Here is an 18,844-nt window from a genome sequence, read left to right on the forward strand (position 1 = left end):
CAACAGCCGCCGATCCTAGTGGAACACGCAAGGGCAAAAACCCACGACCACCTCGGTTAATCCTCAAATTAACCTGGCACCCGCCGGAGATTTCCTTTAGAGCTACTGAAAACCACTAGGACCGCCCCGGGTCTCGATCCCGAGACCGCGGGTGACGGCAAAATCACCTGGTGAAATCCACACAGAGCCCCAGATAAGTTACAACGAAAGATAAAGTTTAAAGATACATCTGGAGTACTATTAATTTAATCATCAGTTAAAACAAGTGATTTATTGTTGGTGGAACTGTGAAACAGCATCTGCCCTCGTTGGTGGGTTATGCTGGATTGCCATACTGTTCACAAGGAATGCAAATGTGCCGCTTCTATAATTCTGTGGGAATGGATGTGGATTCAACAATACTTAACATAAATATGAGATGCTGACAGCCTGTATCTAGATACCTGTAAAAGAACATATATGCCACACTTGAATTAATTATGCCGTCCATATTGCTGCTTAATCTTTCAACCAAAATAAAACAGTATTTTCAAAACACAGCCGTGACATAGGGTATGCTCCTATAGTGGCAGATGGTATTGGGACCTAGGCTTCGTATACTGCCCAGGGCATTATCACATCAGTACCCTATGATATTTTCTCTCACTCCCTACCGAGCTTCAGCTAGTATAACTTTGTTACGTTATCATCAACAGTAGTTGTCGTATTTGGTTTTATTTTTTTTAAATTGAATTTAAACTTAAATAATAAAAGGAAAACACCCTTTTAAATGCAAAGTTCTCTTTCTATCATGTTGGCAGTAATGGGGGATTCGATTGTCAACTTAGAGAGTAGAGACACACATGGTGCAATGTTTATGTAAACAGAGATAAGTGTTTTTTAAACACCTCGAGAGTAATTTGTATGCTGCACTTATCTTTGATATGTCACTGATCTGTGTGATAATAATACTACTTAGACGATGTTCGTAGTTCGCAAAACAGCAAAGACTTTGCCATTGAGGGTTGTCGACGCGACCCGCGGCTGCACGGCGAGCTGCCGGGAAATGGAAGGAGTCAAAGCTGACCTGTGGGGCATGTTCCTGGCGTCGGTGAGCGCGGTTGACCCGTGCAGGCTGGTGAGGGACGCGATGGCGGTCAGCGGCGACTCGCTAGTCGTGCGCGGGGCGCGGTACGCCCTGTGCGGGAACTGCCTCGTGGTGGGGTTCGGCAAGGCCGTGCTGGGGATGGCTGCCGAGGCGGAGCGGATCCTGGGCGACCGCGTGGTCGCGGGGGCGGTGAGCGTCCCGCGGGGCATCCTGGGAACCCTGGCGGACAAGCGGGAGATGCTGCCCGACCCCGGGAGCAGGCTGGAGGTGCACGAGGGCGCCGCCCGCAACCTGCCGGACCCCGCGGCGGCGCGAGCCGCCGGGAGGATCAAGGAGATCGCGGAGTCTGCTGGTGCGCCATTTCTCTTAGTGTTGAGGGATTTTTGGTTCAGTGTTTATCCAACAAGGAAGCACTGTTAAAAAGCTATAAAGGTAAATATATAGTTTAGCTGTATTTGCGAGAAAAAAAAATGGTAAATATGTATTGAACGGATTAGCCCCAAAAAAAATCGTACAAATATGAAATAACTTTCATTATATGCTCTTTTACGTCCTCTTTTCAAAACCGCCTGCGGAGATTAAAAATTCCAATTACTTTTGGAGATATAGCTGTTCTTATTTTGCAATACAAGCCCTATGTAATCATTCAACAGACGCCATTTTATATTTTGCCGTGTGTGCGTGAATGCCTAAATAACAGAAATTTTCCATTATGTAAGGTTAGTTACATGATAAATACTTCAAAATAAACGGAAATTAAAAATATCAATTAATTTTACTTGTATAGTTTTAAGTATTTATAATGTAACTGACCTGACCTAACAAAACGGGACAAAGGTAGATTAGGTCAGGTCGGCTACAGTATAAATACTTTGAAACTGAACGGACATTAAAAATAATAAAAATTAATTTTAATGGTTGTTTAGTTTTAAAGTATTTATAATGTAGCTGACCTGACCTAACAAACCGGGAAAAAGGATGAACAGTAGGAACTCACGTAATTTTCTTTATACGTGATGTAGTCGTTCAACTACGTCGCGGGAAAAAAAAAATCATACTTGTAAACAAGCAACAATGGTGAAAACGCGGGAAGCCTACGATTCACTCATCCTTCTGGACATACCCGATACCCGAATACTCACGTTGGCAAGCCTTCTTTCAACAGACGAGAGGCAAACGCCCGATCGTGCATCTTCTGTTTTTTTTTTTATTGTAAATAAATATGCAACTCATGAAAACTAATGGTCAATTAGGTTATGTTAGCTACATTATAAATACTTCAAAACATTGTGGATGGTTGATTTGGTTAGGATAGCTACATTAAAAATACTGTGAAATCATGTAAACGATTTCCTAGCGCTGGATAGCTACATATTGAAAAGTTATTTGCTAAGCAACCATAAAATGATTTTACAGTTTTTTTAATGGAGCTATACTTACCTAATATAACCAACCATCCACAGTGTTTTAAAGTATTTTTAATTACTTCTTGCTAATTTTAAGAAAAGAAGGCTTGCCAACGTGAGTATTCGGGTATGTCCAGAAGGATGTGTGAATCGTAGGCTTCCCGCTCAACGCCGCATCAGTGCACATCATGAAAATTAAAAAATTCCATATCTCATAAAGTATTTGGAATTTCTGATCTCCGCCGGGTTTAATGAAAATAGGAAGTTAAAGAGCACAGAATAAAGGTATTTTCGGATTTTTAAATTTTTTTTTAAAAAAATCGCCAAAAAATGAATATTAAAAAATTTGATATCTCCAAAAGTAATTGGAATTTTTTATCTCCGCAGGCGGTTCTGAAAAGAGGACGTAAGATAGCATATAATGAAAGTTATTTCATATTTGTACGATTTTTTTTGGCGCTAATCCGTACAATACATATTTACCGACAAGAAATTCCAAATACTTTAGGAGATATCAAATTATTTTTTTTGCGACGTAGGTGAACGACTAAATCATTGGTAAATATGTATTGTACGGATTAGCGCCCAAAAAATTGTACAAATATGAATTAACTTTCATTATATGCTCTTTTACGTCCTCTTTTCAAAACCGCCTGCAGAGATTAAAAATTCCAATTACTTTTGGAGATATCGCCGTTCTTATTTTGCAATACAAGCCCTATGTAATCATTCAACAGGCGCCATTTTATATTTTGCTGTGTGTGCGTGAATGCCTAAATAACAGAAATTTTCCATTAGGTAAGGTTAGTTACATCATAAATACTTCAAAATAAACGGAAATTAAAAATAATATCAATTAATTTTACTTGTATAGTTTTAAGTATTTATAATGTAACTGACCTGACATAACAAAACGGGACAAAGGTAGATTAGGTCAGGTCAGCTACAGTATAAATACTTTGAAACTGAACGGACATTAAAAATAATAAAAATTAATTTTAATGGTTGTTTAGTTTTAAAGTATTTATAATGTAGCTGACCTAACCTAACAAACCGGGAAAAAGGATGAACAGTAGGAACTCACGTAATTTTCTTTTTACGTGATGTAGTCGTTCAACTACGTCGCGAAAAAAAAAAAATCATACTTGTAAACAAGCAACAATGGTGAACGCGGGAAGCCTACGATTCACTCATCCTTCTGGACATACCCGAATACTCACGTTGGCAAGCCTTCTTTCAACAGACGCTAGGCAAACGCCCGATCGTGCATGTTCGGTTTTTTTTTGTTTATTGTAAATAAATATGCAACTCATGAAAACTAATGGTCAATTAGGTTATGTTAGCTACATTATAAATACTTCAAAACATTGTGGATGGTTGATTTGGTTAGGATAGCTACATTAAAAATACTGTGAAATCATGTAAACGGTTTCCTAGCGCTGGATTAAAAAGTTATTTGCTAAGCAACCATAAAATGATTTTACAGTTTTTTTAATGGAGCTATACTTACCTAATATAACCAACCATCCACAGTGTTTTAAAGTATTTTTAATTACTTCTTGCTAATTTTAAGAAAAGAAGGCTTGCCAACGTGAGTATTCGGGTATGTCCAGAAGGATGTGTGAATCGTAGGCTTCCCTCTGAACGCTGCATCAGTGCACATCATGAAAATTAAAAAATTCCATATCTCCTAAAGTATTTGGAATTTCTGATCTCCGCCGGGTTTAATGAAAAGAGGAAGTTAAAGAGCACAGAATAAAGGTATTTTCGGATTTTTAAAATTTTTTTTAAAAAAATCGCCAAAAAATGAATATTAAAAAATTCAATATCTCCAAAAGTAATTGGAATTTTTTATCTCCGCAGGCGGTTCTGAAAAGAGGACGTAAGATAGCATATAATGAAAGTTATTTCATATTTGTACGATTTTTTTTGGCGCTAATCCGTACAATACATATTTACCAAATCATTTTCTACTAATGGCAAAGGAATTGTACCCGTCTCTAACTTAGGTGAGTTTTTAACTTTTCAAATTTTAATGTTTTATTCGTTATTTGAATATTGTTGCACAAGTAATAAGTAAAAAAGAAAAATTATGTGATTTCCTACTGTTCATCCTTTGTCCCGGTTAGTTTGGTCTGGTCACTTACATTATAAATACTTTAAAACTAAACAACCATTAAAATTAATTCACATTATTTTTAATGTCAGCTTAGTTTGAAAGTATTTATAATGTAACTGACCTGACCTAATCGACCATTTTAATTAATAAGGCATTCACGAACACACGGCAAAATAAAAAAATTGCGATGGTCGAATGTTTGCACAGGTCTTGTATTGCAAATTAAGAACGGCGATATCTCATAAAGTATTTGGAATTTCTTATCTCCGCCGGGTTTAATGAAAAGAGGAAGTTAAAGAGCATATAATAAAAGTATTTTCGGATTTTTAACTTTTTTTTCCGCAAATACCGCTAAACTACATATTTACTGCTGTGAAAAATATAACACATTTTTCACTTTCTTTCTCTTTTCCTATCATTACAGCCTTGCAATATTTTTAATAGATTCTTGGTAGTTTACCTTTAAGTTATCTAAATTTAGAATACTTAAATTTGTGTGAATGGTAGGTTAGGTTAGGTTTGTTAATTTAAAACACTGTAAAGATTTGTAAACTGTTGATTATGTTAGGTCAGCTGCATTAATTACATATACTGTATTATTATGATTTTTTAAAAGTTGACGTGAACCCCGCTACCTCTATGTAAATTTACGTGACTTAAGTATTGTTCGGAATCTCGGTAGGTTCGGCCTTGTGGCTAGAGGCAGTGGTTCGACACAGTAGGGCCCCCACGAGCTGTTTAGGCCACTCGGGACGCCTGAAAAGAACAAGAAAATACTGGCTTATTTCTGATTAATTTATTCCGGCACAGCCCTATACATAGTGCTGCCCGTCCTGGCCGTAACGGTTGTCCCGAATCAAATCATCACACGCGTGACCACTCACTCAGTGGCGGCTCACAATTTTACTACCCGGTAAGGTCATTCATTCACTTTGGACACAATGCGGTGATTACAAAAAAAAACCCTAACATAACACACTAGAATCCTGAACAAGATTACACTTCACAACTATAATTACGTAGTACACTGGGCTAAGAATACGTAGGCCCGTAACTCCGGCGACGCTACATGAATCTTAGGACTGTCCCAGAAATTGACGCGTTAGTAAGATTGATTGTTATGTGTTGCCTACTGGCTGCCCCGTGTGGGCTGAAACTAATTAGCCGAGTGGCTAGGATATCGCGTGAAGCGCCGACGTACCATCTCGTAGTTTGCACGTAGTACTTACGTATCACATCAAACGCTCGTCTTGGAGCACTCAATATTTAGGTTACATAACACTCGGTAAGTCGAGGCCGACCACGGAACTGAAAGAAAAGGTTGACTGAATTTTACAACTATTGAATACTACATATCAGTGAAAAATAAGAAATGCTGGTCCCGTGTTGCGCGGAGGCTGCCGGCTTCTGTGAGCTCCGGAAGGATACTGCCGCTCTCACCGCGCGCGACCCCCCTCCCCGCCAGCCCTCTCGCGGAAACGTGTGGTTTTCGCGGGAAATTGAACCGGCCAGGTTTGGGACAATGTGCACGGTGAAACATAATTTTGAAAGAAATAAAATAGTAAACAATGAAAATAAAGTCTAATATGTTCCTGTGGAAAAAATACATAAACATTTGTTGTAGTTCGGCGGAGGGATATGCCACACCCGGCCGGATCCTTCCGCCGACGTGGCACTTGTTACATGGCGTTCGCCCCGTTGCACTTTCTACACTCCGGTGCGCGCACGAGCGCGTTCGGTGCACACGCCTTTGTGAGATGTTGATGAGGCATAGCGGTCTATGCGACATAGAGGAGCATTGGCGGTCGGCGTCAAAGTACAATTTATGTTAAAAAAATAATTATTTTTGCAAGTATCAGCAACATGTGCGAAAATATAACCTCTGAAACATATATTAATAAAATGAAACAATCGCCAACTCTATGAAATATGAAGAAACATTTAATAACGCTCTTTTGCAACAATTGAAATCGTGTCATCATTTTTACATTTCAAATGACATGCAAACATCTTGTTCCAAGTATTCAACATGACAAAAAACATATTTTTCTCTAAACATGCTCCTAGAAACTAATTGGTTCTCAGGTGATGAATTAAATTAATTATAGCTTTACATATTTACATGATCATTTTAAAAACAAATTCTAGGTGTAAAAAAAATGGGTGCGTGTACTTATATATGCGCATTAGAAGGTGTTCATACTTGGCATGATAAAAAATTATCAACTTATTATTTACGTAAACATTGTATCCTAATAAATCTTAAAGTTGTGTAGAAATCACTGCAATCACCTTGCTGACAAAGTAAAGTACCATGAAAATACACAACACATAAATAACCTCACATATATTTGCAAAGTAACCTTGCATCGCTGAATATCGCACTTTTAAAATATATATTAATATTTTATTTGTAAAAAAAGAGTGCATTGAACCATAAATTCAATTAAATATCAAAATTATTATGCACAAATTGACACGTAACTTGTTACAAAAATTCCTGCTCACAGCCTGTACAACCACGCAATGAAGGCAGCAGATGAATTGTTATTGGTCCAACGCATAACTCACGTAATGTTTCTTTTCAGCAAGGAAACCCTAATATTCAGTAGCCTGGAGTCAGATTCCTGAACAGTTCAGAAACTTTCTGAAGATTTCCGTACACTCCGGAAATTTTTTTTTATTGTGTGGGGAGTGGAGAAAAATCATTTTGTGAGAATTTTTTAAGGTATTTTAAATTCCCTGCTTTAACATTACAAAATATTCAACCTTAATTAGTTTCAACTATAGGTGAGAAAACAACATATTAAAAAATACATAATTAGTAGGAAAGAAAACAAATTCATACTTTTTTTCCCCCCCCCCCATAGTTGGCATAATAGTTTTCTTTACAAATATAGGTACTTCAAATGTTTTTGATTGATTAATTGATTATCTCTCAAACAGAAATTTTTTAGTTTCGACTGTATAAGAAACTTGATAGAGGAGGAGACTATCAAGACCAGGAAATTTGTGATTAGAAAATTTTTTTGAAAGGAAATAATATTGGAAAAAGGCTTGATAATCATCTTGGTTATAATTTTCACACAATTATATAAGTAAAGAAGGGAAAGTGTCTGAAAATAAAATATGCTGGTTAATCACTGTGTTAGGTAACACTGAAACAGGTAGGCCTGTGTGCCATTAGCAAAGAATGAGAATACACATTTGAAATTCCAGGGCAGTTAGTTTTCTTTACTCCCCCTAAAATACCAATCTCTTCTTAAAAAAAATTTTTTATGGAAAGTTTTAATCATAGCTATTTTAATAGTTTCAGGTCAATATTGGTCTACTTGTGAAAGCTCACAATTTTTTCAACGTCCCTACTACCTAGCATGTTTTTCATAATTCAATCAGAATTAAAATTACTGTTTTGATAATTTTAAATTAGACATGACCCTTTTCAACCCAAACCAACTATTCTCTTAGTTAAATGGAGCATCTACAGGATTACCTAAGTCTACTTTTGTCGTGGCTTAGCAAACTATGTCAGTGCACATAAAATGTTACAAATTATTAGAACCAGAAGTACAAAGGAAAAAAAAAAACATTAAAACACTTATTTTTTAGGCATTATACATGCTTATATCATGGACCATGGATTGAGCACACTCGTGCTTGTCAGTAAAAATGTAATGCATCATGATACTTTGATGTACAATTCCCACTGAAACGTCTCGCTCCAACATGGCATTGGGCAGCCCAAGCTAGCGGGACAATAAACAATCACCATACCAAAACAAAACCCTCAGTATCATCTTTACAGCATGTACGTTTAAAAATTATCTTGTGAAACCCTTTTAAGTTTTTTTCTCCTGATGTCACTGCTGGAAAATTTAGAAAACGGTAGGTTTAAGAATCAATGTTGTGAATTTTTGTCACGATAGTGACGTTATTGCTATAAGAACATAATATAGTTATGGGTAAAAATTTTATTTAAGTTCCTTGTTACGAATATGAACTCAGAAACGTGGGAATAATATATGTAATGTCCTAGACCTAACTAGATTGTTTAATATTTTTGATTGTCCATGTAGGGCTAAATAATGTCTACAACAATTACAACAAAGCATGTATATATGTATTCATTTATTTGTCTAAGTCACTTTTAATCGTGTGCTGTGTACTGGGGCCAGCGGGACATTGCATATGATTACACATTACCGGGCGATACGGACATGTTTCTGATGGCAAGGCCGCATGCTCACAGCATTGAAGTTACAAGTGGGTGTAAAGTGCTGCTTCCTGAAGTATTTATACACATTTATAGAATATGTTGCAATCCCAGGTATTTCAGACAGGGCAAGCACAAACAGTATCTAATAACATACACTTCTAGACATTCTCAGTCACTCAATAATTATTACAAAGTTAATTTGAAAAATCATAAGTATTAGAACCACAGGTGTGACATCAAAAATTTCAAAATTATGTCTCACAAAATTTTTACAAGCTATGATTAATTTTAGAATTGTTAGATAATAAAAGTATTTTCTACTAGAACTGTGTACTTTTTAACAATGACAGTCATCAGTTAACAAACTAGGCAGTGACTATGGAACTTCCAAACACACAAATTCAAACATCTGTCGACATTACATACATACCGACGCAACACGGTAGGCAGAACCCAAATGCCTACCAGTGAGTTTTGCTCTAGATGTCAAGCAAATCACAAAGTGTTCTCGACCCATTTGAAAACCACGACATTTCTGACATTATGTCAAATTTTTTTTCATGTGGATGTTGTGTTTTAGGTCTTATGTAGGTCATGTTTATAATAATTAATTCTAATTCTAAACTCTCATAGTGTTTTTTTATGAAATAAATGACACATACTTGTTTCCCATTGAATGAAAACTTGCAACTAGCTTGACAGTGATCTCCAAAAAAAGTTGCACATTGCACTAAATTTAAAAACAAATATGGATATCCTATGATTGGCATGTATACTCAGCAGAACATATTACTCTGTTTACTACATATGTAGTACACACTTGAAAAACCCAATACCATCCTGGGACTAAGAATGTGTTCCTTAATTCAATTTTTCAAACATTGTAACATGAATAACTTTGGTAAGTGTTGGTGTTAAGTGTTACGTTGCCACTAATTATTCAATGGCTCACTTTATTGCTAACTCGATGTTGAAGTTATCTGCGTGGAGTCTATTTGTTCACCTAGCCACGGGCGTAGGATGATAACCGTGGCGTGACGAGAGGCCGTTTGGCAAGACGACTGCCCTCATGCCTTGCAGATCGAAGTTGATGGTTAGTTGCACCATTCTGCCCTTCGATCCACGATCTAGTGACAACCAAAGAATGATCTCTGGATAATTCCCTCAAACGCTGTGCTAAAAACTACTGGGGCTATCCGATCTTCGCTCATGTGAATCATAGTTCATACATTTTCAATCTTCAGCAACTGGCGGCAACAACGTTGAAGAAATATTGGGTACATTTAAGTTGGTGGGCTGGAATGATATAAAGTCGCTACATTCAGTTGTTGCACGGCAACGAAATGGTTGATTCGGTTGCCACAAGACGGCAACTCATGTAGCTGCTGCTTCACATCTGTGGATTTCTAATAATCACAGAAACACGTGCTAGTATTTAAAAGTTATTACAAAATAAAATATTCTGCATTATGATTTTTAAATAAAAAGTCTTAGTTTTAATACGAAAAGTAATTCATATAAAATAAAAAGGCTTAGTAAAACATTAAACTAAAATAATGAACATTTCAAAAAACGTCAGGTATGTTTAATTTGAATGAAATTTTTTTTTAGTTCTGTATTTTATATTTTTCCCTTTATGGCTAGGTCACCAAAATGTTATACATGTAACCACAATCTTGAAAGCTAACAACACTTGATTGAGAATTAAGAGTAAAACAGTATATATATCATCATCATCAACTGATTTCTGCCTGTGGCCAGGTCAGCCAAGTAAAATGCCTCCATCTTCCTCTGTCCTTCCACCATTCCTCATTTTTCACTTTATTCCAGTCTTCTCTTTGCTCCTGCACTCCCTATCTGCTCTCCCCACTCCCCTCTTGGACTTCCTTGGGATCATCTTTGTGTGTACTTCAACTCTGTAATTATTTGGATATATTTTGCAAGTCATTCAAAACATTAAATAAACACTTGAAAAGTTTTCGACCTAACCAGAAGTCAAGCTTTCACACATCAGTGGTTCTGTGAAGCAGTGGATCATATTGTTGGTACTTATGTAATTTCATATGATTTTTAATGGAAGTACGTATTATAATTTTAGATGAAACCTTTGATGTTTCAGTTCTTGGGTCATAATTATTAAGAATACAATATGTTATTAAAATTTTGCCTGTGGTACAATCTCATACTAGCTATTTTGTTTTTGTGAAGTTTTTGGTGTTAGATACTTGAACATTTTTTTTAGAATGCATTAGCTAGTCTAATCAAATGTATATTAGGCCCAAACAACTTATTTGTTCTTTGCCCTAAGATGGTACATGTATTCTTGTAGAGATGTTACTCTCACAGGATCTGCTGTGGTGTCCCTCAGGCGAGGGTGATGTCCTACTGGTCTTGGTGTCTGGTGGAGGGTCCGCCCTCCTCCCCGCGCCCCGCCCACCTGTGACCTTGGAGGAGAAGTGCCGCGTCATCACGCTGCTAGCCTCCGCGGGGGCAGACATCATGGAGCTCAACTGCGTCCGCAAGAGGCTGTCCCTGCTGAAGGGCGGCGGGCTTGCGAGGGCGGCGTCTCCCGCTCGCGTGGTGACCCTGGTCCTCTCGGACGTCATCGGGGATCCCCTGGACTTCATTGCCAGCGGCCCCACGGTTCCCAACACCGACCCACCTGACGCCCCGATCGACGTGATCCGCAAGCACCGCCTGTTGGATGAGGTGCCCTCGTCTGTTATCTGCAGCCTCCGCGAAAGTTCGGAAGAGTCGGCCGGAACTGATGGCTTCGATCACGTTCAGAATGTGATCATCGGTAGTAACACATTAGCTGTCGAAAGTGCCAAAAACGAAGCGAGCAGGTGCGGTTACTTTCCTGCTGTCCTGTCAACGAGGATACAGGGGCTCGTGAAGAACGTGGGGAAAATGTATGCAGACCTCGCAGGAGAGATATGTAAGTGCATTAGTGACGAAGCTAATAATCTTCCTGCACTCTTGAGTTCCTTCAAGGAAAGATATGAGTTGTTGGAGAACGTGGAGAGCGAGATCATGTGTGGGGTGGAGAGGGCAGTGTCTGGTCAGGGCTTGTGTCTGATAGCAGGCGGCGAGACGACTGTCCTAGTACGCGGGAAAGGCGTGGGAGGCAGGAATCAGGAACTGGCTCTGGAATTTGCGATGAGCTTGCACGCGCTGGGGAGAGATGAGCCGTGCTTGGCGGGGTTCGACATTGCGCTGCTGAGCTGTGGCACGGACGGTATCGACGGCCCCACCAGTGCTGCCGGTGCCATTGGCCACGCTGCCCAGTGCTCCGACGACAGTTTCAAACCATCGCGATTCCTGGCCAACAACGACTCGCACAGTTTCTACCGTTGTTTTAAGGGAGGGAGCGATCTAGTTACGATAGGCCACACTGGTACTAATGTCATGGACATACATATTTTAGCTATAAAGAAAAAAATATAGGACGTATTTTGATTTTATGTACCTATTTATATTCTGCAATTAGCAGTTTAGAATATGATATACATTTGGGACCAGTTCACTATATTTTTTAAATAAAAAACATAATAATGTGATTGTTTTATTGAATTGCTGAAATGATTGTTTTCTATTGGCAAAGCTGCATCAAAATAACAAAAGACATAGCTACAAATAAAACATCAGATCAAAAAAAATATATAAGTTTAGATCTAAGTACATCAATCCCCCACTTAGCTCGACTAATACGTTCCTAAAATTGTTAATGTTATTTAAAATTTATTATTCTGAAGCATTAGTTAATCTCCATAAATAGCAAGGCTGATTTACTTAGTGTGTTCCAAAATGCGTAGGGAAAAAAATTATTTACGTAATATAAATGCTTAGAATAATACTTAACAATAAATGGTGTCACGCCATTTATATTTATAAGCCTACCATTGAATACTTTGTATGACAAATACGATACCACGTAACGGGAGACAGGTGGTTATGTAGTTAGTCAGTCAGCTGGTTGGCTTTGTCTGTCCGGGAGTATCCAACTCCCGTTGCGTATCTTTCCATGAACTTTCCAAACCATCCTTTACTGGCAGTGAAACTGATACGGCTGTCCGGATATTTACTTTTTAATTCTTCAAAAATTAAAGTTTTTACTCGCTTATCACTGCTTGGTTAACACAAATCCTGTCAGGCCCATGATTATTTTTGTATCATTTATTTAACAACCTTTTCTATGTGAATCATCTTGTTCATTTCTGTTCCAGTATCTAATGTCAAGTGTATTCCCACTAGTACAAACAACAGCATCAGACATATAAATATTTGATAGAATCCTTATTTCATACAATTGTGAGCACAGTTGATTTGCGACCAACATAAGTGTGGCCTTCATGACATTCTGCACACCATAATACTTCTAGTTTGGTCTCAAATACTTGAAAACGATGCATTACGCTCTCACTTGGAAGCCATGATTTCAATATGATTCCAACTGCAGGTGCTTGCACATGTACAGTTACCAGCAGACGAATGGGCAGATGTTGCTTTGATATTGTGCGTGCGAGTTCCCTGCCACTGGCTAAACTGAAGTTCATCATGGCCTGGTCTGTGGCCCTGCGGCGTTAGCGCGGACGTAAAAACATTTGGTCCTTTACACTCCATAGCTGCAACTGAACTTTCCATAGCTGATGTTTGTACAATAGCCAATAGCGTAGTCAGTCCAGCGGGCGCATCTCTTCCCCCCTCGTATGGCTTACTCTATGCCACGGCACATCTGTTGTTTACTGAGTTGAATCAGACTTTGTGGCATTATGCCCAATTTTTTTTTCCTGTGGCGATTTTGTGCTAAGGGAAATTTACAGATGTGCTATCCAAGACTGGGGCAGTAAAATTAACATAGCGCTAAATGAATTTGTGTTATTTGAAGACATGATAAGTGATGTATCTGTGTATCAAGAGAGAGCCTGCCAGTCATCAGGCAGAGGAATACAACAAAAACACAAGTCTTGATATATTAATATTAGCAATAAACACAGCTTATGACTACAAGTTTTTGACACAAAATTACAATTAGCAATTACCGGGAAGAAAAGCATACCGAAATTGCATTCTGCGAAAATCAATCAGAAAAATTTTTAAGGTCAGAATGCTTGTTTGCTTTTTTTTTTTTTTACTTTTTGTTTCAAAAATTAATGTTGGTGTGTTGTAGTAGTATGAACTAAATATTAATTAAAAATTGTGATAGGACTTCAGGAACTTACATTTTGCCTTTTTTCTATATTATTTTACCAAAAAAAATGTTAGTCACATTTCAAGAGCATGTAGTTGCTCATTGCACAACAGAACAATAACAATTTTTTGTAAAAGAAAAAAAAAAGATACTTTAAATGTTTTTATTTTTATTTTTTTTATTCAGCTTTTACCATATTGTAATGCTGTAGTACTTTTCTTTTTGTGACTAAAAGGAAGGGGATCTGCACTAAAATATGATGATAGATACAGTTATGAAGTTTTTGAACCCATGAATGATTATCTGTGTCTTTGGATGAATTGGTGCCACCAGCCAGTGAATAGATAAGAAATAAAATATATTTCTTTGCCGAAACCATCATCATTGAGAAGTTGCAGTACTGAAGAAAACACTTCCATATTGAAATGCGTTTTGATTTATGGCTTATTTTTGTTTCTAAGGAAAGTTACTTACTGTCAAAATTTGGCAGTGTGAGACGCTGAGATGACTGAAGCGTGATGAACTCACTCGCAAAAATGTCAACGAGAAGCGATAAAGCTTAGGCTTCAGCCTATCTAAGCCCCTGCCCTTGAATTATTTGAAAATTTTGTTTTTTACTAAAACTAAAACAATGGAACACAACTATGAATTATTAAACTGGACCAGCACCCACCTCAAAATATTGCATTAACTGAGAGGGGCTAAGCTCGGCGGATATGAAGAATGTCCGCTCACTACATAATCAAGCTGAGAGTGGCCGCAACATGGCGGCCTATGTCCCCAGCAGGGAGGAGGCCAGGTTTCGCCACCAGTCATTCAGAACTCTCACTTTCACTTTGCTACCTACTCCGCAAATCTCAGAATTATTTATCCATTACATGCTGTAAATTAACCTTTGATGACCATCTACATCACACAAGCCGTTCTACTGTCTCGTACTGAAATGTAATCGAAAATTCATTAAGCTTTACAATATTTGTGTTTTTAAAATACCTTTATGGCCGATTTAACTAGCCAAATAGCTGAATGGTAAATAAATTATTATCATTTTTTTGTTTATAAAAAAAATTGAGTATTACCTTGAAAAACAAAAATACATCAACATAGTACAAAATAGATAATTCACTTGCTAGCAGACTCCCTAGTACTAAATAACCCTCTTATTCATTCAAAAGTGAATATAAATTTTATTTGTTTTTTATCAATCTTGTGCCTTTAGGCATAGTCAAACACGACATCATACTAGGCAGGCAGAAGGGTACAATGAAACTTGCCGTTCTTAAGTAACTAGCAGTGAGATGCCTCAGTTTTGTTAAGGGATATTGAAAATTTCTAGAAAAAATTTTTTCTTCAATTTTTACAATTTTTTATCTCTTTAACTTCTTATTTAATAGTTGTACATTTTTAATTGTATATTTATGCTTTAAAACACTTAGGCTCTAGTTAAACTAAAAAATTAGTCAAATGCCAGATGTAGCCTCAAGGCACTTTATTGAAAATGTTATTTTTTAGATTAAAAGCCTACTTTATGTTCCGAAAATTAATGCTGAATAGTTTATCTCTATTTAAAGGTACACTACATTAGTACTTGACTTCATTATTGCAGATATAAATAAATAATGCATAATTGTTGTATGATCAAGCAAAGTAGACAAATACATAAAAATTTATTAGAGTAAAAGCATTTCATTTATTTGATAAGTGCATAGAAATATTTTGGCAAGCAAACAAATTAATTGGTCAATACAGGCATTTAATGTGTGATAAAGATAGTTTGGTCATTTTGCTCTTATTTATAACGCACAGTTTTTAATATTAAAAGCCCAGACACAATTGACATAAGCATTTCACAAGCACAAAATGATATTATACATGACAGTTAAACTTCATGCAATTCAATCCAAATAGCTGTAATCATAGTTTCTACAAGTAATTAACAGTGTGGTATTAGTAGAGACAAGATTATATGGTGAATTGCGATAAAACCAAAATAACATCTAAAATCATGTCAATACACCATATAGTACCAAAATGTAAGTTAATATATCATAAAGCACCAAATTGCAATTACTACCATGAAATTAATTAGCATTTTTAATTAAAACTAAACTCAAATCACAAAAACCGTAAAATTAATATATTAAGTTCAATGAACGTAATGCATTCAGCATGAAGATTTACAAAAAATGCATGTACCAAGTAGATTGGAAAAACTTATTTCACTATTTTTTGATCTTACAACTGTTATTAGTAACTCATTTTTACATTATTACATTGGTACAGTTTTCAAACAAGTATATGCAGATTTATTTTTATTGTTCAGAGTGCACCATCTATCAGTCAAATATGTGATCAAGTAATATGCTATCTTACTGAATAAAAAGATTTCATAAAAGTAATAACACAGAAATATCCGGTTTTAAAAATGAAATTAGCCTAAAAGTAAAATCATAAAAATTGTCTTGTCGTCGAGAGTGTGTTAACTGTTCTGGGTAGATGGGCGCTGAATGATACGGGTACATGAACTGGCACAAAACCCTTTTGCAGGGTGTGACGTCGCCCTTGAGAAGAAACGAGACTGTATCCGCCTCCCAGAACCTCCACAAATATCTGGCCTGCTCTTAGTGTTGGGCACACTTAGTTATTTAAACTCATGGGCTCTCCTGGGAATCCTACACGCTTGCCTCAAATGAACGTACTCTCTTTTATATTATGTACAAACACGTGGTTTCAAAACACACAGCTGCTAGAAGGCTCTGCGGCACAAAATCCATTTAGGTGTAGCACAGGCCACCCATTTGGCTAGGCAAAGTTTGTCTCACTTTCAACTGTCCGGTGCTTGAATAAAAGATAATTAGTTAAAAATTCTACAATATTAGGTAGGTGCCTAGATTTTAGATAAATTTACTAACAGTGATATGCTAAGTTTAAGTCTTTGGGGTGCTATTTCAGTCTGTGTTTACGGGACACTGGGCGGAGATATGCTCCCTATGATGCGAGGCTGGCTTCACGCACACAGCGTAGAAATCGTTGATGCTAAATCGAAACTATACTGTAGGGGAAATCAATAAGTTAAGATATTATTATTATTATTAACAATATATATACGTACTTCGTTACAGGACAAACTGGAATTTTAATTATTTGAAGTGGACTATTAATTATTAAAATAAAAGTAATAAAGCTATGGGCACCCTGGGGTGACATTTGTGTCTGTATTTGAGTTAAACTAATTACATAAATAATGTTGTTTTAGCATTCATTCAAAATTTATTTGTTGTACTTTCACTGTTTTATCTCTGAATTTTAAAAACATTCTCCTGTATGCTTCAATATAACTTCACATTTATGCTTTGGATCTTTGGTTTTTTTTTTAGTTGCATAAAAAATCATACTTAAGCTTTGTAATTTGTTAAATAGTTCCGTATATTTTGATATTGGAAATTAATGTAATGAGTTAGATGCCTCATGCTTCTCATACACATTTCTTTTGATGCATAACACCGTAGAATATATTTTATTTAATGAAAAATTAACCTATTTTGTTATGTTTTGATAGTGTTTTGAAATTAGTGTGATTTTGTAAGGACACTTCTGATTGCCCAAGTTGGGTATCCTATATAGCTGTTAGAAACGAACATTGAGTCTTAACCACAGCGAAAGATGACTCCAGATTTTGAAAATTTACAATGAGTGAAAACCCCTGAAAACTATTAAATAAAAAATTTAAGAGTATTTATGCATTGGTTGAAAGTATTAAGTACTAAAATATTTATTTCCACAACATATGACTGCACTAACAAGACATAATTGTATGAACGTCATACACCAGAAGTAACCATTTCACAGCCAGACTTTATACTTAGTTTTCCGCTTTGTTGAAGATTTCTACGAATTGTATTTGTGACGTAATATCAATTGGAATTCACAAGTTTTACACGTTGAAAGCTGATAAATGAATGGTGAATTAGTATGATCAGAATAGTCAGTTGAATTCCAGATTTGCTTATGTTGGTGGGTTTTTGTCTTCAAGGATTGTGCTGAATAGATCATTACGCAGGAACTGCTAGAGAGGACTTCTGTGTTCTTCGGACTTGGACAGACGTTTGGAATCAACCAGTCAGAGGAATATGTAAGCTCTGAGGAATGTCTTGCAACCAGGGGGTTTATTCTAGGTTTGTCATTTATTCTGTAGTAAGCTTTTAATATTGATTTCGAAATACTGCTTGCTGGCTGATCGGAATAAATAATTTTTGCCGAGAAGTATTTAAAATGTTCTTATAAGTACTCTGCCAGTACAATATAGTTAGAGAAAATCACTTTAAGTCATTACTAGAACATGTTTGTACATAGTTGAACTATATAGGTAGCTTTTAAACACATACTGAGTTTTTTAATTTGTAATTTTAATTCAAACCTCTAGTCAGGAGTTACTGTAGTATAATATATATAGAGTTCTCATTTTTATATCCAGTTTTGTATGTTTCAATGCTACAGTTTTGGTACTCAATCTAATCTGGTTTAAAAAAATTAATGCTATAATTGTAATTCATTCTGGTTTTATAAGTCACAGAGTCAAAGTCAGGTCATGTACCAAATGGTTTGGCACTTGCTAATTTGTATTTTAGGTGTTGCTTTTTTTATGCCTCCAGTTGGGAATGCTTTGATCATCATTTGTTTATATCATCTACTGATGGTTGTAAAATACAGCACAAGTTAACACAAATATAAAATGATAGGTAATTACAAAATAACTTCATCACTTTCCAAAAAAATAGTTCGTTAAGTTGCTGTTTAACATTAACGTGTGTAAAGTGATAAAAAT

General features: G+C 36.4%; 1 protein-coding gene across 1 annotated transcript; it reads left to right on the forward strand.

Moving 5' to 3' along the window:
- Positions 1–812: 812 nt before the first annotated feature.
- LOC134541990 (glycerate kinase) lies at positions 813–13,696 on the forward strand. The gene is made up of 2 exons (XM_063385766.1): positions 813–1,439; positions 11,197–13,696. Exons 1-2 carry the CDS (start codon positions 962–964, stop codon positions 12,273–12,275), a joined length of 1,557 nt encoding a protein of 518 aa, XP_063241836.1. The 5' UTR covers positions 813–961; the 3' UTR covers positions 12,276–13,696.
- Positions 13,697–18,844: the final 5,148 nt, after the last annotated feature.

Source organism: Bacillus rossius (genome assembly GCF_032445375.1).
Source record: "Bacillus rossius redtenbacheri isolate Brsri chromosome 4 unlocalized genomic scaffold, Brsri_v3 Brsri_v3_scf4_2, whole genome shotgun sequence".
Classification (NCBI taxonomy): Eukaryota; Metazoa; Arthropoda; class Insecta; order Phasmatodea; family Bacillidae; genus Bacillus; species Bacillus rossius.